Raw genomic sequence first — 26,345 nt, forward strand, 5'->3', positions numbered from 1 at the left:
TTAACTGTGTGAACTTTTGATTCATGGGTGTATCACTAGACACTGATTAAGAAAGCTTATAATAGACTAATAGTTAACGGATCCATGATGGCCAAATTGACTGCCAATATATCCTAGAATGCCTGCTTCAGCTTGCTATCACAAGGTGGTATGATGATTTGTAGATTGATGACCATCAACCTTGGTATCGTCTTGTTAAGGTAAGAAATATAAAAAATTTGCTCAACCCAAATGGCAAATACAAACTATTGAATAATTGTGTTAGGTCATTCATGGTATGTTAAGGTAAGAAATTTACGCAAGCTAATAATCATGTCGGACTACCCGGATGTGTTTATCATATGATCCATTTAATAAATGATCTTAACTCATTTAATACAAGCACACTTACACTTGACTCAAATCCATTAAAATGTATTTGTATTCATTTGGGGTCATGTTGTCTTGTCCTGTCAAAATTGGAGCTATATGGCCACTTCTTTCAAGATGGGAAGAGTTCCCTTCCTGATCCATGACTTCTCTTCGGCTTTCTTCACCCCATTCCAACATCAATAAGACTGTAAGCTGCTGGCTTCTTTAAGCCTTTGTCCTGTATTATTCTCCTCAACTCTACAGCATCTTTCCATCTTCCTGCAGCAACATACATATTCGACAGTGAAATGTAATACCCGACATTTTCAGGCTCCAGCTCAAAGAGAAGCTCTGCAACTTCTCTCCCCATCTTGAGATCCCCATGATAGCTGCAAGCACTCAGCAGGGCTCCCCAGACACCTGGTTCTGGTTGAGTTGGCATCTGCCTGATAAACTCATAGGCCTCACCAAGCCTTCCTGCTCTACCCAGCATATCAACCATACACACATGATGCTCAGTGTCTGCTTCCACATTGAACAACTCCAACATGTTGCTATAGTACCAAAGGCCTTCATTGACTAGCCCTGAGTGGCTGCAAGCTGATAGAAGGCTTATAAAAGTGCTTTTAGTCGGTCTAGTTCCACACTCACGCATTTCATGGAAGAGTTCAATCGCCTTCCCACCATTGCTATGGAACCCGAATGCAGATATCATAGAATTCCAAGCTGCAACTGACCTTTCAGGTGAACTTTGAAATATTTGAAAGGCAGTGTCCAATCTTCCACAGTTGCTGTACATATCCTCAAGCGCTGCAGATACAAAACTATTTCCCTGTAACCTAGACCGAATCACATGACCATGAATCTGTTTCCCATGCCTTAGAACTCCAAGTTGTGTACAAGCTGAGAGAATGCCAACAATGGTGATCTCATTTGGCTCAAACTCAATATGACGAAATAGTTCTAGCGCTCTTCTACCATCCTTGTTCTGAGAAAAAGCAGAGATCATGCAATTCCATGAACATAAATTGCGATTGCAACTGAACCCGAAAATTATTCTTGCATTCTCAATCTCCCCACATCTTCCATACATAGTAATTAATGCATTCTGTACACGAATATCGGATTCCATTAAAGTTTTAAGGGCAAGACAATGAAGTGATCCCCCTGCAAACAACAGCTCAAGATTTCCACAAGCTGATATAACATTGAAGAGGGCAACAGAATCATGACAGACATCAGGGTCCTGCCTCATTAAGTTGAAAGCTTTTAAAGCTTCCCAGAAATGGCCATTCTGAGTGCAACCAGCCATGACAGTGTTCCAACAAACAATATCGGCTGCAGCTGAAACTGTTTGTAGCAATGAGAAACAGGCTACAAGATCTCCACAATTAATATACATTAACATGAGGGAATTAACTGCTAGAGGATTGTTTGCAAATCCCAATTTCAGCTGCCAGCAGTGAATGGATTCCCCAAACTGCAGGAATTCAGAGGAATCACAGGAAGGGAGAATTGCCAAAAGAGTTGACAAGCTGCACTGTGAATATGATTGGAGCAGTTGTCTAAATAAATGTTGAGCCTCTCTACTGTGCCCATTTTGGGAATGCCCAGATATCATCGCATTCCATGAGACCAAGTCTCTTTCTGGAATGGCCTTGAACACGTGCTCAGCCCTCTTCACATCTTTGCACTTTGAGTACATGTCAATCAGGCTGTTAGTAACTGAAAAATCCAATCCCATTTCTCTCCGAAGTGTTAACCCATGAACAGCCCGCCCTTCTCTCAAGAGCATTAGCTCTGCACAAAGTGGAATGATGGTAACTACAGTAACTGAATCAGGTTGAACACACCCCAATAATTGCATTTCATGGAGAAGATCAAATGCTTCCCAAATCCTCTGGTTCAAGGCCAATCCATCAAGCATTGCATTCCATGAAACGATATCCTTGTATTTCATTTCTTTAAACAATATCTCTGCAGCCTGGATATCTCCACATTGTGAATATAGTGAAATAAGAGAATTCTCAAAAGAGTTATGAGATATGTCTTTGTAACCCAATTTGATTCCCCACCCATGAATGACTTGCCCAAAACTCAGCTGTCCCAGAAGTGCAGATGCTGAGACAGCACATGTCAGGCTCACATTATCAGCTTGTTCGCTGGAATAAGCCATCTTCTTAAAATACCACAAGGACTTCTCAGGATAATTATTATAAGCACATCCTCTCATCATTGAATTCCAAGAGATTATGTCCCTATATTCCATCCCACCAAACACACACTCTGATGAGCTCAATTCACCGCATTTTGCATACATGTCTATGAGCGCATTACACAAAAATGAATCCGAAAGCAACCCAGTTTTGAAGCTTATACCATGAAGAACTAGGCCTTGTGTCAAGTTACCCATGTGGGATGAGGCTGACACAACAATCAACAAGGTGGTTGAATCAAGCCCAACCCCTTCTCCCATCAGCTCCACAAACAAATTCACTGCAACTCCAAAACACTGATTTTCAACCGAGGCAGTGATCATAGCATTCCAAAGAATCACATCCCGGTAAAGAATTTCATCAAACAGAGCCCATGAAGAGCTGAAATCTGCAGCTCTTGAATAGGCAGTGAGGAGAGAGGTGGAAGTGGGCAAGTGAGCAAGAGCACCCATCTTGAAGGCTAAACAATGGGCGATGCTGGCAGTCACGTTGGTGGGTCTTGCAGCAAAAGACTTAATGAAATAAATAACATGACAAAAGTGGGCCTGTTCGAAGCCTCTGTCTCTATGAGGCATTTCATTGAACAGTTGGAAGGCAGTGGAAGAACGAGAGGAAAAAGATGCTGACAGCAGCGGATGAGGTTTGATGAGTAACAAGGCATGTGTAGGCTTGGGCAGGTCATTGTAAAGCAGGGAATGATGAGTTGTGGTTTGGGAGATATGATGAAGAGAAAGTGAAGCTCTTAGTGTGAGGAAGGTGTTGGTTGACGTGCGCTTAACAGCCTCTCTTATTTTTGCTTTCACTCCCCAACTGCCCATGCCTTGGGAAGTTACCCACCCGATTTTTATAACATGAAATCGGCTCTTTGAAAAAATATTTTAAATCAAAAGTAGCGAAGAAATTATTTTTTAAATTGAATAATGTATGTTCATCACATGGAAAAATACTAGGTACCATGTCGCCTCTTAATTGTTGAAATTATACCATGACAACGAGATTTACATGATTGAGTGATGATATAAATAGGAGTCCGTTTCATCCTCATTTTTGGAAGTGGTTTTAATGTAAAACGTGTTTTTATAAAAACATTATGTGTTTGTTAAAATTTAGAAAACATTTTTAAAAATTATTTAAAGAGTGTATTTGATAGTGATTTTAGAAAACGTTTTTATATTTTTTTAACACTTGAATGATAAAAATTTTCAAGTATTAGAAATATTATAAACGTTTTATCAAATCACTACTAAACAAGTTCTTATAGTATGGAAAAATCACTTATAGTGTTTTCTAAAAAAATATTTCATAAGTGATTTTCTTAAAAACATTTCGAGTGCATTTCATAGTGATTTTAGAAAATATTTTTATCATTTCTAATTCTTGAATTTTTATTTTTATTTTTCAAGTATTAGAAAACTAGAAACACTTTTTAAAATCATTGTTAAACACACTCTTCATCATAAAACATTTACATTAAAAATATTTGAAATAAAAACGCTTTTAAACCAAATGTACTCTAAGAATATGTTTAACAATGTTTATATTCTAAGTGTTCTCAGTAAAAGTATTTTCTTTAAAAGTTTTTCAAGATATGATGTTAGGATCAACAACAACCTGCAAAGTTAAATAAATTTGAAATATCAAGCACATAAATTTATTTGGTCAATCTCTACTCTCCCAGAGGTTTATACTTCCAAAACCAATAGTAATCCTCAGGTGTATGGTACAAAAACCTCAATGCTCCTTAGTACACTCTTTAACACCTTAAAAGAATGTGGTAACTCATCAACAAAACATGATCTCTTTTGAGAATGCTTGACTACGACAAAGGATAATGATGTAAAGTTTAAGACTTTAAGTGCACAGTATGAGACATATATTTACAAGATAAACCCTAATAGACTTAGACTCAATTTTTTTTTTTTTTAAAAATTCATATGTTACCAAATACAATCAAGAAAAGTTGGGAAATGTTGATAAACAAAACTTGGTAATTTTTTCATCCAGCCTTGGCTTGAGCAAAGAGAGTGCTTGAGTGGCCCTAAAGGGCATTTAAGTGCCCCTACTAAAATGTTGCTTTCTGCATTTAGTTTTCATTTATTTATTTATGATTTTCAATTAAAATTCTTAATTTTACTCACTAATACTTACCTATATTATCTCAAGTTGATTTTACTAATGTTTTCATAATCGTATCAGCTATTGAACCGAAAAAGTTATCAATTTACAGTTCACTGATGAGACCGATGAGCGAATCACAATCAAATCTGTGATATCATAAATATATATTTTTATATATTATTCAAATAAAATAAAAATATTAAATATTTGCTTCTTCATATATGAAATATGAAAATGAAAATAAAATATGGAATAAGGAAATTAAAATAAAAAGGTATAAAATCTAAATTCTAAAACTCTAAACTAAATAATAAACTCACAAAAAAGGATTTCACTTCCTTGTCGATGACAACAAGACGGATTGACGATGGCATGTTGGGTAGTGGGCTTTGGGGGAGAAGACTTTTATGCTAAATAAAACAATGTTGTTTTGATGAGGGAAAAATATTAAAAAGGTTGAATCGTTCAATTTGGAGAGAATTGACTGGTTAGTTCGGTTTGTCAATCCGATTGTTAGTTCGTCAATTTGATTATCAGTTCATTCGATCTAATATCGATCAAACCCTTGATCGGTTCAACTAATTGGATCGAACTAGAACCATGATTGGTCGACGATCAAACCAATTGGTCCGATTCGATTTTTAAAACTATGAATTTTACAACAATTTTAAGTTTTTATAAACCATATAAGTAAAAGAAAACTAGGTAAGATCATAATTTAGAAGTTAAAAAGCATATCAAATTTTCAAAATGATTTTTATTATATAAAATATTAGAAAATAATTTTCAAAAATTCAAAAATATTTTCGAAATACTTACCAAAAATTGGGACATCTTTCTTATCTAGACCCTTACAAAAGTCCTATCATTTATAACCTTGCTTGATGTTTGACTTTTCAATGGTCTCGTGTTGGTCAACAACATTGCTTGTGTTGCATGTGGTAAAACAAAACAAGTGGTCCGTATTAATATTTTGACTTTGACCCACCTGAGCATAATATTCATAACTTGTAGGCCAAAAAACCCCACTATTACATGGATAATGATCTTATGCTGATTCCATTGGGGTGTGGTGACATAAGAGATGACCTATTGAATCCTCTTCTCATTCAATATGGACCGCTGGATTGGTCAATCATCATGCATCCCAATATGTTCTTTAACGCAACTCATAATACAATCCAAATTGTTTCCTACATTCTTTTGGATTATACTTCTAGATAAAAAATACATAAGCAAAAATTAATTCAATATCTTTTTCCAATATAATTCTTAATAAAAAAATGTAAATTTAATGAAAAATATAAGTCTCTTTTTTATAATGTTTTTGAAAATTATTCCAGAAAATAGATTTTAAGATTAGTTTTAATTGTTTTCTATCATGAACCTTTCGGTTATATTTGGTTCCGAAAAATATTACAGAAAGAAAAAAAATAATTCTCATATTTAGTTTTACAATAAAAAATAGTTAAATATAATAAAAAAAGTATAAAAACATATATATTTTTAAATTTTTATATAATAGAGTTAAATAAATAAAATGAGTTTGAGTTAATATATAAAAATAATTTTTGTATTTTTTTCTTCTATTTTTATTTTTTATTTTCTATTGAATTTTCTTGAAAGAAGCATAGTCTTTAACTGATCTTCCATGAAGATAATATATTTTTATACACAATAAAAAAAATTAAAATATTCTTAAAAAATATAATTTTTACAATTAGCTTTTTTTTTTTTTTTAAAAAATTATTAATTGTGTTTTTAAATTAAAAAACAATTTTTTATTCTCAAAAAATAAAATCTACTTTCAAAAATGTTTTCCAAATAAGTTTTTTGTTTATAGTAAACTAAATTTGTTTTATGTATGTTTTTCAATTATTTTCTAACAACCAAAGAAAGCCTTAATGGTTTATTCATAATATTTCAAAATTTGAAAATAAATAAAATAATTTAATTAATTTTATATCAATAATTTTCTAATATCATCTTTTACAAGGCACCAAAAATTTCATCACCAAAATTCAAAATGGATTCCTCGCCTTTGATCAACGAGTCCAGGGCTGCGCCCGCCAAATATTCGTATATTAAACGCTGCGTTTGACCGTACAGTGCACAGAAAATCATATCAAGGAAAGTCATTTCCATGACTGATGTTAAACAAGGAATTAAAAATAAGAAATAAATAAATTACCCATGAAAATTCATTTATATATAATTCTTGTCATTTTCAGATTTTATTTTTTAAGTGGATTGATTCCTTTGGTTAATTGAAGATCTTGAGAGAGAGAGAGAAAGTCGGGTTTATTATTCTGACTTTTGATTTTCTAGAATTAATATATAAAAAAGTAAACTTCGTGACTGCTGCCACTACGTACAGATGGCATGTGTGTATCAAAGCAGATGGGATTGGCTTTGAAGATGAATAATGAATATACAATTCTGTGGCTTCTAGAAAAAGGTCTGCCATGTCATGTGAACAGAGGGTTTCTTTCTTTGGTCAGCAAGCAATAACCTTATTTCCCAAGGAATCACCCCTTGTTTTAAAACCCCTTCCAAGCAGCTGTTTTAATTCAAATAGAACTCTCCACACATCCAAAAATTCAATTCCTCAATCCCTCTTAAACCCCCCCCGCCCGCACGCACCCCTCACACCCCCACCACCTCTCAACTCTCCCCTCCTCTTCCTCTCCTCCACAAAGGTTGTGTTTCCTTAGGCATATGGGCACTTTGGTAGGGCATGTGGCACCCGGGTTTGGGTTCCTTTTGATTGGGCTGTGGCATCTCTTTAACCACATCAAGCTCCATTACCAACATCCCAATTCCTACACTTCTCCCCCATGGTTTCCCACCTCCAAAATAAGGTACTTGGAGCTCTTTCTGATCATGGTAGGGAGCTGCATCTCCATAGCCATGGAGCTCTTCATTGGCCCCCAGAAGCACCAGCCTTTCGACGTGGATGGCACCATCCCTTCCAACCATCTCCACAACTTTGAGCATTCATCCATTTCCATGGCTTTCTTGGTTTATGGGGCCTTTTCCATCGTCCTCGATCGCCTGGGCTCAAAGGCCAAGTACGGCTTGACTCAGCTCCTGGCCGCCATAGCTTTCGGGCAGCAGCTGATGATGTTTCACCTTCATTCGGCGGACCATGTTGGCATCGAAGGGCAGTACCATTTACTTCTCCAGATTGTGATCCTGGTGTCCCTGACCACCACCCTCATGGGAATAGGCCTTCCCAAGAGCTTCTTAGTTAGTTTTGTGAGGTCTGCAAGCATACTTTTTCAAGGTATTTGGCTGATACTCATGGGGTACATGCTTTGGACCCCAGCTCTAATCCCCAAAGGCTGCATCCTCCACTTGGAAAATGGCCACAAGGTGGTGAATTGCTCGGACACGGAAGCTCTCCACCGCGCTAAATCGCTTGTCAACATAGAGTTCAGCTGGCTCGTTGTAGGTATGATGATATTTGCGATGTCTTTTTACTTGTTCTTGGCTAGAGTTTATAGGGAAAAGGTGGAGTACTGGTCATTGGGAAACGAGGAAGGGCGAGAAGATGATGAAGACTTGGAGTCCCAGAAGAAGAGTAATCTGGAGTTTGTTCACATGGGAAAGACCTATGCCATGGATATCGAAAGGTAGAGGAAGAAGAAAGAAAGAAAGAAAGAAAGAAAGAAAGAAAAAATAAGGATACATAAAAGATTAGGTATGTGTGTGTAAAAAGATTAGGTTAGGTGATTGGTGGGATCCCATTCTTTGTTGAATTATTAGGCCAGGAATGATGTTGGCTTAATGAAAACAATGAATTGAGGGAACAGTCAATTGTAGGTGTGATACTGTTTGGCTTTGCATTCGTGGCTTTTAGTTTTGGGTGAGCTCAGTTGGGTTAGGATGTGTGGAAAAAGTCAGCAATTGTCAAGTTATTTATTTATTTCTTCATCATCCTTCAATCTGTAAAAAAACAACTCTGGATCTGATTCGATTCTCTCCTGTACTTTAATTAATTCAGTTCGTTAATCATCTTGTCTGGATTGCTGGGCGCCACATTCTGAATCTACCCATAACTTTTTTAGGAAAAGTCTATGACTCATTCAAGTTTTAATCTAGGCCTCTATGTGAGCCCATAAATTTGAACCCTTGAAGAAATTACAGTCCTTGCACTATTTTAGCTAGGAAAATTCTATGGCATGCATTCAATTTTAACCAGTGTATTGACTTGGAGACTTGCACAAGAAACCTAGAGCTCTGTATCATGCCCTAAGGCTACACGCCACCAATCAATTTCAAAGGGTAAGCCAACATTTGGCCCCAATATTAGAAGCAACGCCTATATATAAAATCCATGAATTAAAGAGGACGTGGGCAATGCCACCTTGCCACCTTGACGTAAACTCCAAAATGGTGAATATTTTAAGCGACTAATTCTTTGAAAATAAGTCTTATTACGTAACATATGAGGCCTATTTTCTTATTAAAAAAAGAAGAAGAAAAGATTAGGAGCAATAATTGTGATGATGAGAAGATAACTATCATCTATGGTCCATCAATTGCTTCAAGAATCTTATTATATATAAGGCATGTGCATGCATCTCTTATAAGGGTTTGGAAAAATTTTTTAATGTTTTTTTTTTCAAAATTTTTAATATATGGAGCTTTGCAACTTGAATGGGCCTTTAAATTAGAATATGACCGTTGAAAAAATATTTTCAAATTTATGATAATATGTCAAATGAACCAAAAAAATAATTTATTTTTTCAAAAGAAAATTTTAATATGATATAAAAGGAGGTGTGAGAAAAAAAAAGAAAAGAAAAGGGCATTTGGACAAATGAAGATGGGTTACTTATAACTTTTACACATATCAAAACAAAGTCATTATATCGAGGCAGATTCATATTAATGAGTCCATGTATGCTTTGACTAAAGGATTCTAAGCCATTTTAAGGCTATTTAGCGTGAGAAGGAAGGCATACTCCTGTGTTGTACAAAATTATGCTTTCAATTTAATAATCTATGGACTTGTGGTAAACGGCTAGATAATGAAGGCAGACAAGGATGTCTTGGAGATGCAATGAATTTTCCATGAAAGTTCTTCGAAGGGAATGAGAAAAAAATAATGTGGGGACATCAAGTCAAGCACATGAATGGCAAGTCAATTGTTTTTGTTTTTTAAATCTAAAGTCATTCCTATGTCCCACACGATAAAAGATATAGCGAGCAATAGATATTAAAGGCGTGTTTAAAAATAATTTTGAAAAACAGTTATTAAAAATAATTTTTGATTTTTATAAAACAAAAGTTTATTTCCTTATACTTTCCTCTTTATTCTTTTTCCCACCTAACAGCATTTCCAATGGAAGTGCTGTTAGGACCTCCTCTGGCAGCTGCTCCAACTCCTCTGGCAGTTGGGAAGGAGTTGGGATCGCTTCAAGTGCTACTAATTAAAAGTGCTTACGTCCAAATTACTTTTGAAGGTTTTGACGAATACATAGAGCTTCTCCGCATGCCCTTTTTCTTAACCATTTTCATGGATACAAGATTATATTTTACTCAAGCTACAAGTACTTGGTAGAATCTGGGGATGAAGATGATTCTTATCAAATTTTTGAGTATTAATTGGATGAATTAGGAGTAGAGAAGTGATACAAAACCTGGAGCACAGGGTAGGGCGTAGTAGGTCGCCTGAAAAGACCTGTTGATGTCCTATCGAGTGTGCTTTTGGTGGGATGAGTAATGATTGCCCTCAAAATATAGTCAGGGGTCCTGCTTGGGACGCGTTATGCAACCTTGGAAAGGCACGAGGCGACGGGCTATCAATTACTGGGTCTGGATTGGATGTCCAAATAGAGGAGAAGTGGTGCCACATGTCCAATAAAAGGGTGATCTACCACGTGTCCGTCCGGGAGAGGCCCCTACAAAATGTTTATTTATTTATTTATATTTTTTTTAAAGGAAAAGACAAGCTTGCACCCAGGGTAGGCCGGAGAATATATTAGTATTTTTGTTTTTATTTTTTCCTTAAGTTTGCTGCTTCGTCTTTCTACCAATCAGAGTTTGAGCTTTGATTTAATGGTTTGTGTTACGTGCCCACCATGCAACCGAAGCATGTGATTCTCTTGGCTTTGGAAATTAACATACTCCCATTACCCAAGTGGACGAACATAAGGATGTCGTGTTGTGGATACCACCAGTATATCCAATAGGGTTCAAAAAATCAGTCGAGTTCGGTACGACTCAGCTAAGTCGTATCCGCCTCGAAGCTGACCGCGACAAGTCTTATACCAAATACCTAGACTCGGCCTGAATCAATTGGACTCGGATGAGTCGACCGATATTCCGAGTTAACTCGATCAATTCGGGGAAAAAAATTCAACAGATTCTCTGCAAAAAAGCCCCATCACACTAAGTCTTGATTTTTCAGAGAAATAAGAGATTCCTCTACAAAAGAAAACCTATGAAAATTTTAAACAAACCCGTGAAAATTTGAAACAAACCCGTGACCCTTTCAAAAGCCTTTAAAAAGAGCCCCGGTTGAAGAATAACCTACCTAACCCTAAATCCACCATTGTTGGAGTCTAAAATCTTCATCTTTGGTGTGGTGCCTGGTGGGAAGGTAGCAGATCGTGGTCCGATAGTCTAAGAGAGAGGGGTTGCGTCTTCGTGGTGTTGGGGAAGAAGACAGAGGGGCCCTCTGAGAAGGCTGCATCTTCATGGTGTTGTTGTGTAGGGAAAGAACAAGAAGACAGAGGGTTCCTGGTGTTGCTGTGTTGGGGAAGAAGAAAAAGAAAGAGGGGGAAGGGGTTTGAAAGTAAGCTAATAAATTAATAAAGGAATTACTTTTCAAATATTGTTTAATATTGTTGCGATATTTTTGCTATATATAATCTGTTACTCCTTTTCAATTTAACCCAAAAAATGATGAAGATGTTAATATTTTTATGTTTCTAACATATACTAAAATAGTATTTTTTTTATAAAAATAAAATAAAATAAACCTATGATTTTATTATAATATCATATATATAATTTGTTATTCCTTTTCAAATTAATATATATACTCTATGTGTATGATTTAATATTGTTGTTATATATAATCTGTTTTTCCTTTTCAAATATTGTTGCTATATGTCTTATAAACTAAATAAGACATAATTAATAATTTTAAAAATTTTCATGAATTTTTTTATTTTTAAAAATAATTTTGAATTCAAAAAATCAATCTAATTAATTACATATAAAATCAAAAGATTTTATAATATTATGTTCATAATTCTATTCTAAATGAGTACATGGAATGAAAATTTTGACTCATTTTTAAAAAGTTAAACTTTATTAATTACTCAATTTAAATAAAATATTATGAAAAATTATTACTTTAAATATTTATTATTAATTTTTAACCCAAAAAATGATGAAGATGTTAATATTTTTATGTTTCTCACATATACTAAAATAGTATTTTTTTTTATAAAAATAAAATAAAATAAACCTATGATTTTATTATAATATCATATATATAATTTGTTATTCCTTTTCAAATTAATATATATACTCTATGTGTATGATTTAATATTGTTGTTATATATAATTTGTTTTTCCTTTTCAAATATTGTTGTTATATGTCTTATAAACTAAATAAGTGTGGACCCCGCATTTCCGCTCATGCGTTTCCCACTCGATGGCGAGCTCGATTTTTATTTCGAAAAAAAAATGATTTTTTTATTTCATTAAGAGAAATGACTTGGAGTCGCCACTTATTTTTGTTTTATTTTTAAAAGGGTAAACAAAATAAGAAAGAAAAACCCTAAGTGCGACTCCTGGTTTTGGAAAAGGCGATCTGTGAAAAACCGGATCGGGTTCGGGGGTCAGGTTATTTATCGGGAAGGTACGGTAGAGACCGTAGCACCCCTCTAAGTCCCTAAAGTCGGGTCTCTACTAATAAAATGAAGCTAACATGGCAATCAATAAGAAAATCAACGAATACCCAGAGCGAATCATGCACACGTGAGGATCAGAACATGCATAGACACTAATCAGAGTGAAAATGGGTACGTACCTGGGCAGCGAGCCACCATGTGCTATTAAGAGGAAGGGTTAGTGCACAATTAAGGGACATAAAACATAGCTCACATGCCACTAAATATGGAATCAACATATATCACAATTCAATCAAAATTGATTTTCAAAGAAAACATCCAATAATATTGGGCCCCCACCAAAGCCCATTTGTTCTTGCAGGAACCAATTCCATGAATTTCATCACTCGCAATTATGGAATTGGATTTTTGCTTATTTTAAAACATTAAAAAAAAAAAAAAGGTTATGAAAATCGGATGTCAAAAAGGAAAATGACATCAACACTTCAATAATGAGACTCCTGAGACCCAAAAAACTAAGGATGCAAAATGGGGAAATTGGGATTACTTAAGAAACCAAAGTCCAAAAACTTATTTAAAGAAAAAGGGGTTGGAAGGTTATGTTCACAATTAAAGCAACAGTGAGCTGAGAGATGAAGATATATGAAGAGAGAACACGTGGCATAAGGCTGCCCCAAGCAGACCATGCAAAGGCAGAGTGGGGCTCGGAATGCGAGTGACAATTACCACGTGGACAGCAAAGAGAAACGGGTGTCTTTGGGGCACCCCAGATGTCTTATTCCAATGACAATACATAATTGCGGTAATTTTACTGATTTTATGGCTGAACCGGGTAGGAATCCTGGAATGAAGAACAGCTAGCTCCCTCTGATCTGCCCATAGTTTTACAAAATCCTCATCCATCTGTTTTTATCGATTAGAATATTGACAATGCCATGCATGTTGTCAGCTTCACCAGTTATTTCACTCATTATGACCCCTCAATCACGTCAGCTTTCATCCATGCATGCAGCTGTCAATAGCCTCAAATAGATGTCATCTGGCCTCATAGATCAGCTGGCACTCCCTGGAGAACTTCAGCCACCGAGTCATGAAACGGGAATTGACCGAGATGAAATACAACCTTCTCCTCTTCATCCTTGGACCATGGAACAACTTCCAAGAACCTTAGACATGAGATGATGCCCACGTCAAACATGAGTACAGCAGATATCCCGGGCAGCCTGAAGGTCCTGGGAAAATATTTTTGGCGCGTTGGCAGAAACTTCGGGATCATAATTTAGTGCCTATAAGTGACGACCAGTTCTTCTACCCCTCATGTCCATTAATCCTTGTCGACTCCGATGGTTTAACCTTTCACCGGAGCGGTCTATCGAAAGAAACTGACATTCTCCGCCCTACTGAGAATGAGACGAGTCCCTAACAGAGATAGGATTCATGTATAGGTCATTGACAATATGAGAAAGTCGAAGCATGGCTGCTGCTGCTACCACTGCCACAGCCACACCACGGCTAACTTCGAAAGTTAAACCCTTGCCCTTGACTTTAGCATCAAAATGCTTGAAGATGGTAACATCTCTCCAGCATATCTATAATGACCAAGAACTTTTGCATTGGATTACACCTTCTTTGTTGAATTTTCCACTCTCGGACTCCACTGTAACCATGTGCCTGCAGCTTCATGGGGTAGAGGCAGAAGCTGCTTAAAAAACAAAGATGCGAGCACTTGGACACTTCCTCTATTCGTCATCAAGTTCCCATCATCTGTACTAGTGTCAGGGTCACATGCTGCGCTTTTAATGCACCTGAGAACTCATCAACCTTTAGTGGACTTTGGACTCTTATTTATGGGACGGGTCCTTCATTTCCGATGGCCTAAAAATGAGAGCCATTGAGACACCATCCAATCTGTCGGGAAAGCGGGACCATGCAGCGCTGAAACTCCATTGGCTGAGCGGCCTTGAGAACCCCTTCGAATCTACCAAGGAACACGAATTTCTTTCTAGCTCTTAGCTATGGACCAATACTCTAAAAGATCTCGGATCCTTGCGTCAGCCGACTTAGACTCTTCCATCACAAGCTGAGTGATGCAAAACAAGAGTTGCTGATGATGTATTGACGCCCACCAATACCACTATTTGCACACCACAAATATCGCGTTTCGGTCCTTATCGGTATGAATGAAAGAAAACACATGCTCCAAAACCTCTTCCAGAAACGAGTACGCCATTGAAACTTCTTTCTCGGAGTTCCGAATTCACAAACAAACCCTAAACCGGACTTTTCGAAGTCCCAGATCTGAGATGCCATTAACAAGCTCAGTTGCAGAGAAGAGAGAGAGAGGGGTATGAGAAAATGTGGTGTAGGGATGGGTCCGGTTTGCATGGGGACTTCATGCATGCGGAAATGATGACAATGAACGGGTGGGGGATGAACGGCATGAGGAGAAGTGGATATAGTGGTTGGGGTGGCCATGCGGAGTTAGAGGGATGAGAGGTGGACTTCGGTCACAAATACGCAAGAAGCATATATTGCGGCATTGCTGGAGTCATTGTTGGAAGTGGTGGTGGTGGTAGTGAGAGAAAAGGTGGTGAGGGAATAGGGGAGACAGTTGACATGGATAGGTATGGGTGGCAGGTATGAAGGTTAGGAAACGGGTATGAAAGTTGAGGAATGGTTGTGGAGGATTGTAAGGTGTGAAGGCGGATTATTGATGATGAGCATGATATTGGAGATGAGTAGAGAGTGGTATGTGCAGAAGAGAAGAAATGGGTATCAAAATGTGGAGGCTTAATGATGAAACTGGGTAAGACGAGTTTTGGATGAAGAGCATGGAGAATGGGATGATGTTTGGTAATGTGTTTGTATTGGAGCAAAGGCATGGATGTTTAGAGAGAGAAGTGGGTACATAAAGATTGAAAATGAGATGAGATGAGGTGGCCATGCATGCGTGGTCCATGTGCATGGGAGGCTATGAACTATGGGTATCGCTAGAGGCAATGAGTGTGAAGGAAGGCGGTGAGCTTGAACGTGGGTATGATGCAAGTGAAAGTTTGAGAGGATGAGGAGTGGTAGATGGGTACATGCATGAAGAAGCACAGTTGCTTCTGTTGGCATTGCATCAAGGTCCTCCAATAGGCCTTTGAAGTCTAGCCCAAGTATTTCCGGGTCACAGTAGCGGCATGCCTTCACAGACAACCCCGCCATGGTGAAAATGTTTGAGTGGTTTCCCCATGTGGGCGCTGGAATATAAATTGTATGCTGGTAGTAATGCCTTGCCAGAAACTCAGCTCCAATTCTCAGTGAATCAGTACCAGACAAACCTTGGACAGCAGCTACTCTATTTTCCTGGATAGCCGGGCTGTCAGCACTAAAATGAGTTTAGTGCTCAATTTATTGAACACCGCCAGTCCAGCCATGGGAAGATACGCTTTGACCCGGGACGGGTCATTAACTAACAGCTGTTCTGCTCGCCTCACTACATTCAAAACAAGGGGTTTTCCTTCCTCTGTTCGATAAACCCTCACACCCAAACTCAACTTGATCAAGCTGGTATCCTGGTTATAAGCAACAATGACCCCAAGAATGGGATCCTCAGGAGCGTGAACGATGTTGGAGAAGACAGGGCCATCTGGGTGTTGAGACTCCATGGCTGCTGTTTGTCAAGAGAAGGGGATGCTCTCTGAGCGCTGGGAAACACTAAACAGCTCGGCTAAAACACAAGAGGTCTCTGGTAATTTCCTGCACCCGTTTTATTGCATATGGCATGGTACACCTGGTGTCGATCAAATGGAACATAGGAAGACATGCGTCAAGGACAATCCTCCATGCATCACCTCTTTGCTTAACAATGGCTTTCTCAAAACTATGTCCAAGGCTAGTTCACCCTTCCGACTTTTGCAAGGGTTTCTCATCCAGGTCGCGGTATCTAGACGGATCCAGATTATGTTCACCTTATAAACACGAGAGTCACCTTTGATAATGGTCTACAGCAGAATGCTTCCATAAGGGTTTGCTTCTTGACTTCTCATGCAATTACATCTATGGGGTGGGCTTGGATTCTCCCATAGGCATCTCAGCCCAGGTGACCAAATGCAAAGTGCAACACTCAACATAAAAAAAAAAAAACTTGACAGAAAAATATGAGAAGAACAACACTTGACATAAAAATATGAGAAAAGCAAACAGAGCATGTACACATATACATATAAAGAGAGCCGTTAAGTCTCACCCCGTCCCGCGGATGCAAATGGGAAGGGTATAGGTGGAGCCAAAAAAAAAAAAGGAACACAGGTATAGTCTCAAAAAAAAAAAAAAAAATCAAAAGCAATGATGGATCTGCACTCAAAACACCCCAAAACAAAAAAAACAAGATGCACGGGTGACCTTCATATGTCAAAGGAATCCTCAGATGGCCAGAAACAGAGGAGAGTGGTGCAAAACAGGGGGAACAAAATAGACTAAAAGTAAAAAAAAGCATACCTGGACCAAGAGCCTCCTGCTGAATGGATCTTCTGATCCCTTTCCAGCTTCCTCCTCCCTTTTTTATCTCCTGTTTCTATCTTCCTTGGCAAGCTTCTACTTGCCCCACTGTTCCTCGCATCAGCAGCATGTCGTCTGCCAACCACCAGCATGGTCGCCCAATGTTTTTGCAGCCGATTTTCCGGGTCTGGAGAAAAGCAGGACCCCTCCTCTTGTCTCCAATGTGCTGCCAGCTCCTCTAATGTTATATATTAAAAACTAAGATCTCCCAAATGGGGGTCTACAAATATGCCCCTCTTCGGTAGAGTTCACGAGTGTAAAGAACATGAACACTGAAGTGAAAAGAAAGTGTGAATAGTAAGTGGAATGAAGTGAACTCTACCGAAGAACTAAGGAGACCCCCATAGGAACACTAGTGAAACACAAACTCACTCAAACTGACAGACTAACACGAGCCTAAACCTGAAAGAAAATGATGTCTCAAAATGTCCCTGAAGCCACACTGAGGACCCAGGCTTTCCCTAAGACGTCCCCAAAAGTGACTCGAAAGACCATATCAAGGATGAGTAACGGTCGAACCACTCTAGAAGTACGGGAAAGAATGCGCCAGAAGGAGACTATCCTAAGTGAACTATATGAAAATGACAAATGTAGGGTGCTCAATAACATGACAGAAATATGTGTCGTGAACTCAAAGGACATCGTTATAAACAGTGAGAAGGGAGATACGAAAGGACAATGACGAATAAGCGATAAGCACGGGGTGACAAGGTGAGGAAAGCCGAGGACGAATGCAAAATCCTGAAGGTGGGATGTGCAATGCCAGTGAATATCAATGTCCGGAGATGTGACTCTGAGTGACAAGACTGACCCTAAATGCTAAATTGAGAAAATAACAGCTCTGGAAGCCAAACCAAAAAGCTAACTCTAAACGCTAAACTAGAAAATAACAGCCCTGGAAGCCTAAACAAGACGACAGAAATGGCTCTGGAAGCCTAAACAAGATGACAGTAATGGCTTCTAGAGCCTAAACAAGACGACAATAACGGCTCTGGAAGCCTAAACAAGATAACGGTAATGACTCTGAAAGCCTAAACAAGACGACAGAAGTGGCTCTGGAAGCCTAAACGAGATGATAGAAATGGCTCTGGAAGCCTAAACAAGACGACAGTAATGGCTCTGAAAGCCTAAACAAGACGATAATAACGGCTCTGGAAGCCTAAACAAGAGGACAGAAATGGCTCTGGAAGCCTAAACAAGATGACGGAAATGGCTCTGGAAGCCTAAACGGGATGACGAAAATGGCTCTGGAAACCTAAACGGGATGACGAAAATGGCTCTGGAAGCCTAAACAAGATGACAAAAATGGCTTTGGAAGCCTAAACAAGACGACGGTAATGGCTCTGGAAGCCTAAACAAGATGACAGAAACGGCTCTGGAAGCCTAAACGAGATGACGAAAATGGCTCTGGAAGCCTAAACAAGACGACGGAAATGGCTCTGGAAGCCTAAACGAGATGACAGAAGTGGCTCTGGAAGCCTAAACAAGATGAGAGAAATGGCTCTGGAAGCCTAAACAAGGTGATGGTAGGGGGATGCTCTAGGTGATAACTCGTAAAGATCGACAAATGAGTCTGACAACCATGAAATCAAGACGAGACACAATAAACCCAAAGAGAGGGGGTATGCCCCAGTAGAAAAGCACTGAAGGGGGTATGCCCCAGTATGACGACTCGCAAAGATCAAGAAATGGACCAAGTAGTGAGAAAGATCTGCAAAATATCCGATGAATTCAAAGACGGGGGTATGCCCCAGTGTGGTATGCCGCTGCAAATCTCAATCCGCTGGAAAAGGCTGAAAGGGACTCTACGAGTCTCGAACGACGCTCCGCTGAGAGCTCATATCGATGAAGAGCTCAGGAATGATGGTCAATGAGGCGAACACAATACATCTCGACTGAGTGATGGAAACTGTAACGGATATGTGAGAGAACGATTGCCTCCAGTGCTAAATGAGGGCAATATGCCCCAGTATGGCATCAGATGTACCCGATTTGTCCTGATGACCCGAGAATAACACCAATGGGACACGTAACAGATTTGATATGTACCCCCCTGAAATGATGACGCGGGAAATCCAGGCACCAGAGACAACTTCATCCAGGAATCACGACTATATCAAAGGGTATGAATCTGGCTGAATGACTCAAGAGAGGCTCCTCAGAGTATCCGGACAAAAGTGAAATCAAACATCGATCTGGCGTGTATCTCATAACCGTGGATGATCATGTAAACCAGTGGGGATCTCTAAATCTCGATCAAGATGGGGAATATGCCCCAGTGTGGCATCGAGGATGTAACATGTCGAAAAATCAGATGAGCTCAAGTCATCCATGCCTGGCTAGATGGCTCTCGATAGGCTCCACTAAGGAATCGTCGTGAGGATAGCGAATATATCATCATCTCTGCATACATCTCGCCAAATAAGGATAAGCGCGCGACTCCCTCATGATCTGTAAATCTCATCCGAGCATAAATATGCCCCTGTATGGCATCGAAATGTATGATAGCTCGGAGATCAAATAGCATGGAATCATCTATCCTCGAACATGTGACCTCTGCAAAGATCCGTATATCTCATCCGAAACGGAAAATATGCCCCAGTATGGCATCGGGTGCACGATAGGTCCGAAAAAAACAAAAGACATGAAATCATCCATCGTCGCACATGTGACCTCCATGAAAGTCCGTAAATCTCATCTGAAACGGAAAATATGCCCCAGTATGGGCATCAGATGCACGATAGGTCAGAAATCGAGCGACATGAAACCATCCATCATCGAACATGTAACAATGGTCGTCCGAATCCATAACTGAATCATCCACACATATCCAAGATGTACCTCCCAGACGGAGAAGCATGATGGCATCCAAGTGTCGAGAAGTGCAGACCTGGCTGGGTGGGTCTCAGGGGCTCCGTAAGGTAACGATCATGTCCACGCCTCAGTGAGCATCCAGTAAGTGATGATCGTGCAAATCCGTGAGGATCCATGAACCTCTAAATGAAACGGGATATGTCTCAGTGTGGCACCAGAGGTATGATAGGTCAAAAATCAGGTGACACCAAATCAATCATCGTCAAACTCGCAATCCTGGTAATCCGAACACAACTGAATCAGACCTGCACATCAAAGAGGTGACTCCCAGAAGAAGAAGCATGACGATATCTAAATATCAACCAAATCTCAATCACCTGTCCAAGTAGAGGCTGCTGAAGACGACATCTGATCCCATGGCCTCAGGGTGGTCTTAAGACACGGGACGTAACGTAGGCCAAGGTGATAGGGTGATAGAAACGAAGGGAAACTAGGCTCAAATACCCAATGATCAAAACTCATGCCCTCATATATGAAATGCAACATGTATAGTGAACCCATGAGCCATGGACCTGAGGATGTCTAACGTGAATATGATGTCGATAAGGAGACAAATGAAGCAACATGAACTGATAGTGGTATGTGTAATGATGATGTGAAATGAGTATCAAACCTGAGATGGGTTGCTGTAAGAAGAGAATAGGATGTGAAGGGAATGAGACGAATCACAGCAATGATAAAAACGACAGCGAAACAATGAATATGTGAAGAAAGGTGGTGATCGACTCAGATCAAACATGAAGTGAAGTCACATCAATAATGAACGTAATGATGGAAAGGACAATGACTCGGATCCTTAGGAGAAGGTCACTCATCTCTCTCACAAATAGATATGACGAAAGCAATACAAATAACATGGGATCTCAGAGAGCTCACATACGAACTCCCAATAACGAACATACTCGATTAAAAATGACTCCCAAACATCAATATACATACTCAATGATAAAAAATAATACACATCTGCGTTTTTTTTTTTTTTTTTTTTTTTTTTTTTTTTTTTTTTTTTTAATCTAATCTTTTTTTTTTTTTTTTTTTTTTTTTTTTTTTTTTTTTTTACATATATACAAACACGCGTACCCCGAACATGACAAATGAACCCTAAAGATGATATCAATAACAAATGAACACACTCCAAGTGCTAAGGTAACAAACAAACTCTCTCTGACAAGATGACCTTCTCAACTAGGATCTCTAATCCAGTGTCCGCGAGATAGATGGTGGAAATGATGTGACTATCCTCCATGTGATGAACTGAGGAGGCTCACCACTCAGGGTGGGGATAATATGAAACAAACCGATAGTAGATAGGATAGGAAAGAAGAAATGAATAACACAACCAATAAGATGTGATGAAATGCAAAGGTGCAGTGATAGGAAAAGATGATGAGAAAAACATGCCCCTAGGTCCAAGGCTCATGAAACTCTCAAACAATGCATGCATATATTAAAGGGCCCCTGTCCCGGTGTGAAAATGTGAGCAAGGCGATAAGAAAGAAAGGCTATAATACGCATGTGAGGCTCAATGGGCTAGCAACGGACTATGTATCACAAAGGAATAACAAGGTAAGGGCTAACCGAAATGATGGCCACCCATCCTGCGACCATGGTCTCAAACATAGTACCTCTTTAGCTGATCCACATTGGTTGGCTCCGAGAATCGGTTTCCGTCTAAATCCATCAGCCATGCAGCGCCTTCTGGGGTCAACTCCCTGATGAAATAAGGTCCGCTCCAGTTGGGTCTGAACTTCCCTCTAGGATCTCTGATCAATCCCCTGATGACTTTCAAGACTAAGTCACCTACATGTAGCGGTCTGGGCTTGACCCGCTTTTTGAAAGCGCGGGCCATCTTCCTCTGATATGCACGAACATGGTCTGCTGCTCTCAATCTCCTCTCATCTAGGAGATTGAGCTGATCAAATCGAGCCTGAGCCCAATCTGTCTCGGGTATCTGCTGCTCCAGTGCTACCCTCAACGATCCCATCTCAATCTCAACGGGTAGCACCGCCTCCATGCCATATACCAATGAATAGGGTGTGGCGCCTGTAGAGGTGCGAAAAGAGGTCCGATAAGCCATAATGCAAATGGGAGCTTCTCCGACCAATCCCGAGAAGTCTCAATCATCCTCCGTAATATCCTCTTAATATTCTTATTCGCGGCCTCTACTGCCCCATTCGTCTGCGGCCTGTACGCAGACGATCTATGATGCCGAATGCCGTATCTCTGTACTAAGGTGTCAACCTCTCCTCTGAAATGTACCCCTCTATCCGAAATCAACTCATGAGGGACCCATAGCGACAGATGATGTGTGATCTGATGAAACCAGCGACTCCAGCCGATGTCAATCTCGCATATGAGGCGGCCTCCACCCACTTGGTGAAGTAATCGATGGCGACCAGGATGAACTCATGACCACTGGAAGATTTCGGCGAAATCTTCCCGATGATGTCAATACCCCATACGGAAAATGGCCATGGCGAAGTAAGTGCATGCAACTCGGAGGGTGGCACGTGAATGAGATCTCCGTGTATCTGACACTCGGGACATCTCTGGACGAACTGGCAACAATCCGTCTCCATAGTCAACCAGAAATAGCCGGTCCTCATGATCTTACGAGCCAACATATGCCCTCCCATATGTGGTCCGCAGACTCCGGCATGAACCTCTCGCATCACTCTATCGGCAGAAGCACGGTCCAAACACAATAATAGCATCCCATCAGCTGATCGTCTATATAATGTCTCACCACAAATCACGAATCTGGAGGCTAACTGTCTCAATGCTCTCCTATCCTTGGCCGTGGCAGCCTCAGGATATACGCCAAGTCTCAGAAGTGATATATGTCATGGTACCAGGGCAGACCATCGTCCGTCTCCATATCTCAATCAGACAACAGTATGCAGGAGCAGATCTCGACTCAATCAATAATGGGCGAACAGTGGCATCGACAGGAATGTCGATCATGGAAGCCAGAGTAGCTAAGGCATCAGCAAACTGGTTCTGCGCTCTAGGCAGATGGGTATATCTCAAATCATCAAAATCTCCAACCAGTAGCTCCAAATACGCGTGGTAAGGCCTAAGCTTCACATCTTAGTCTTCCACTCACCCTGAATCTGTCTCAATACCAGATTGGAGTCACCAAACACCTCCATCTGTCTAATCCGAGCTCAAGGGCTGTCTCTAATCCAAGATACAAGCCTCATACTCAACAATGTTGTCGTGGCAGGATGTCGATCCGAGAATGCCAAACGAACAGATCTGGGAATGTGATCACCATGAGGGGATATCAACAGGACGCCTATCCCGTATCCAGAATGGTTGGCTGCACCATCAAAGTACATGCGCCAACCTGACAGACTAGTCACAGTAGCGACATCCTCGTCCGGGAAGTCGTCATCAATGGCCCTGCCATCGGAAACCGGTAAAGAAGCTAGATGATCTGCGACAATGCTCCCTCTGACGGACTTCTGAGTGACATAATGAATGTCAAACTCAGTCAGAAGTACCAACCATCTCATGAGGCGACCGACCAGGGCAGGCCTATCAAACAAATATCTCAGAGGATCTAAGCGGGATATCAAATGCACTGAATACTCGGTCATGTAATGTCTCAGTCGGCGAGTGGCCCAAACTAAAGCTAAGCAATAGCGCTCAATCATAACATATCTCGTCTCGTAGTCTAGCATCCTCTTACTCAGATAATATATGGCCCGATCCTTGCCCGAATCATCGAGCTGAGCCACATGCATCCAAAGCCACGTCTGAGACGGATAGGTATAGGAGTAAAGGACGGCCTGGTGTAGGAGGCGCCAAGACTGGGGGTGACACAAATACTCTCGGATCCTCTCAATGCTCGCTGACACTGATCATCCCAAACAGTAGGTTGACTCTTCCTCAAGAGTCGGAAAATGGGCTCACAGATGTCTGTCAATCTGGCGATGAATCTGCTGATGTACTGAAGTCTGCCAAGAAACCTCTGACCTCTCTCTCTGTCCTCGGTGCAGGCATGTCAAGGATGGCTCTAATCTTGTCCGGATCTACCTCTATGCTCGCTCACTGACCATGTATCCCAAGAGTTTCCCAGAAGTCACTCCAAAGTTGACTTCTTGGGATTCAGTCTCAATCTGAACTGCTGATCCTCTCAAAGAATCTCTCAAAGCTGCTAAGTGATCTGATCTACCTCGGGATTTCACTATATGTCGTCTACATAAACCTCGACATCCCGATGCATCATGTCATGGAAGAGGTGGTCGCTGCTCTCTGATAAGTGGCTCCTGCGTTCTTCAATCCGAATGGCATGACTCTGTAGCAATAAGTACCCCCACTCGGTAATGAAAGACGTCTTCTCCATGTCCTCTGGAGCCATCAAGATCTGACTGTACCTCGGAAAATCCGTCCATAAGGACAACATCGAATGACCTGCCGTACTGTCAACTAGCATGTCGATGTGTGGAAGAGGAAAATCATCCTTAGGACTGGCCTTGTTGAGATCTCGGAAATCAACACAGACTCTCACCTTGCCGTCCTTTTGGGAACAGGGACGACATTGGCCAGCCACTCCGGGTACTCGACCACTGATAAGAATCCTACACTGAGCTGCTTCTGGATCTCCTCTTTCACCTGCAAGCTCCAACGAGGGTGCAATCGTCTCAACTTCTGCTTAACCGGTCTGGCATGGGGCAGAAGTGGCAAACGATGCTGGACGATAGATGGGTCAAGGCCTGGCATGTCCTCATAGGACCATGCGAAAACGTCCAAGTAGGATCTGAGCAGCTGGATGAGGCCATCTCTCTCATCTGCAGATAGATCTGATCCGATCCTCAACTCCCTAGGCTGATCTGCTGCGCCGAAATCAACAATCTCTGTATCCCTACAGCAGGTGAAACCCTCTGATCAACGGGATCCGAATCGGAAGCAGAAGACGAGTCATCGTCTGAATCGTGATGTGCAATCTCATCATCGATATCAAAAATCTGTGATGTGGGTGAAGATGGTGCAGATAAATCAATATCAGAAGAGACAGGCAAATACTCAAAGATGCTCAAATCCATAGATGAAGAGTCAGAAACATAGTCAGAACGGGAGACGAACCCCGACAAAACGTCAAATGAAAGAGGTGGGTCACAAAGTCGGACGCTCCCTCGATAATGCCAACATGGCTATCAAACAAATTATCAAAAGCTATAAGGTCCTCAGCAGACTCCAGAGTAAGGGCAGTCTGGACCTCCTCGGCGATCTCGAGGACGGACACCCCGAAGAGATCAAATGGCGAAGCGAGCTCCGGCGGGGCCATCTCCTCGATCTGGCTCAAGCTCACCGCGAGCATCTCATCAACGTACTCATCACACGGCACGGCTCCGTCCACTACGTCCTCAATCTCAGCAAAAGTCCCGTGATCATCGATCTCATCCGGAAAGCAAAGCGTCATAAGGCTCGTGCGATCTGGGGAGGGAGGAGCAATCAACACAGAAGTCGAAGGGCCAGGGGCTCCGTCACTCAACTGTAACTGCTGGACGAGGCGCTGAAGCTCGGCCTCCTGGGTGGTGCTGAGTCCTCCGATGACCCCATCAGATGGTGCATGTGGCTCTGATGCCCTCACAAAGTAATCGGCTAGGCTCATGGTGTATGGGCGGACAGGATAATAAAAGGGCGTACGAGTCAAGCGAGCCCTCACCCTCTCCCTGCGCAATCGCGCCATATGACGATAGTCAGCCTCAGTGGGAATGAATCCGAGCCCGAATGGTACGTCGCGGTCCGGGAAAGCCATGAACTCACTAGGCCCGTGCTGACGCCGCCCCAGGCCCATACCAGGAAGATAAGACATGCTCCGCATAATATCGAGCACCACTGTGCTGCTGTGCTGGTCAAAGGACATGGCTACGAAATCCCGACAGAAATCCTCTATCTCCACGGTCTGCACCTCATCGAAGGTGAATCCAGTCAGAAAAAGATCGTCATCAGTGTGACTAATCTCGAGTACAGGCTCGGCAGAGATGAACCTATCACCCACAGACTGCACCACGACAACCCGGCCATCATGAATAAACTTCACCTTCTGATGAAGGGAAGAAGGAATAGCTCCGGCTCTATGGATCCATGGTCGGCCCAGAAGCAGGTTAAAGGATGTAGGAATCCTCAAAACCTGAAACACGGCGATGAAAGTGGCCGGACCGATCAGCAGCTCGATCTCCAATGTACCCATGACCTCCCTCCGAGTGCTATCATACGCGCGAACGGTCTGAGTGGAGGGACCGAAGTCAGAAGGAGCGTATCCGAGGGCGATGGCAGTGGCGAGAGGACATACGTTCAGGGCCGAGCCATTGTCCAGAAGGACTGACGGAACTCGGCGACCTGAACAACCAACAGATAT

The 26,345-nt window shown here is 40.9% G+C and overlaps 2 protein-coding genes and 1 pseudogene across 2 annotated transcripts; 1 reads left to right on the forward strand and 2 right to left on the reverse strand.

Moving 5' to 3' along the window:
• Positions 1-248: 248 nt before the first annotated feature.
• Positions 249-3,521, reverse strand: LOC117929710 (pentatricopeptide repeat-containing protein At4g19220, mitochondrial). Its single transcript, XM_034850093.1, has one exon. The coding sequence runs from the start codon at positions 3,383-3,385 to the stop codon at positions 533-535; it is 2,853 nt and encodes a 950-aa protein (XP_034705984.1). The 5' UTR covers positions 3,386-3,521; the 3' UTR covers positions 249-532.
• A 3,764-nt stretch (positions 3,522-7,285) lies between these two features.
• LOC117928355 (transmembrane protein 45B-like) lies at positions 7,286-8,702 on the forward strand. Its single transcript, XM_034848252.1, has one exon. The coding sequence runs from the start codon at positions 7,404-7,406 to the stop codon at positions 8,322-8,324; it is 921 nt and encodes a 306-aa protein (XP_034704143.1). The 5' UTR covers positions 7,286-7,403; the 3' UTR covers positions 8,325-8,702.
• A 5,254-nt stretch (positions 8,703-13,956) lies between these two features.
• LOC117905874 lies at positions 13,957-16,209 on the reverse strand (annotated as a pseudogene).
• Positions 16,210-26,345: the final 10,136 nt, after the last annotated feature.

This window comes from Vitis riparia, chromosome 2 (genome assembly GCF_004353265.1).
Source record: "Vitis riparia cultivar Riparia Gloire de Montpellier isolate 1030 chromosome 2, EGFV_Vit.rip_1.0, whole genome shotgun sequence".
NCBI classification, from domain to species: Eukaryota; Viridiplantae; Streptophyta; class Magnoliopsida; order Vitales; family Vitaceae; genus Vitis; species Vitis riparia.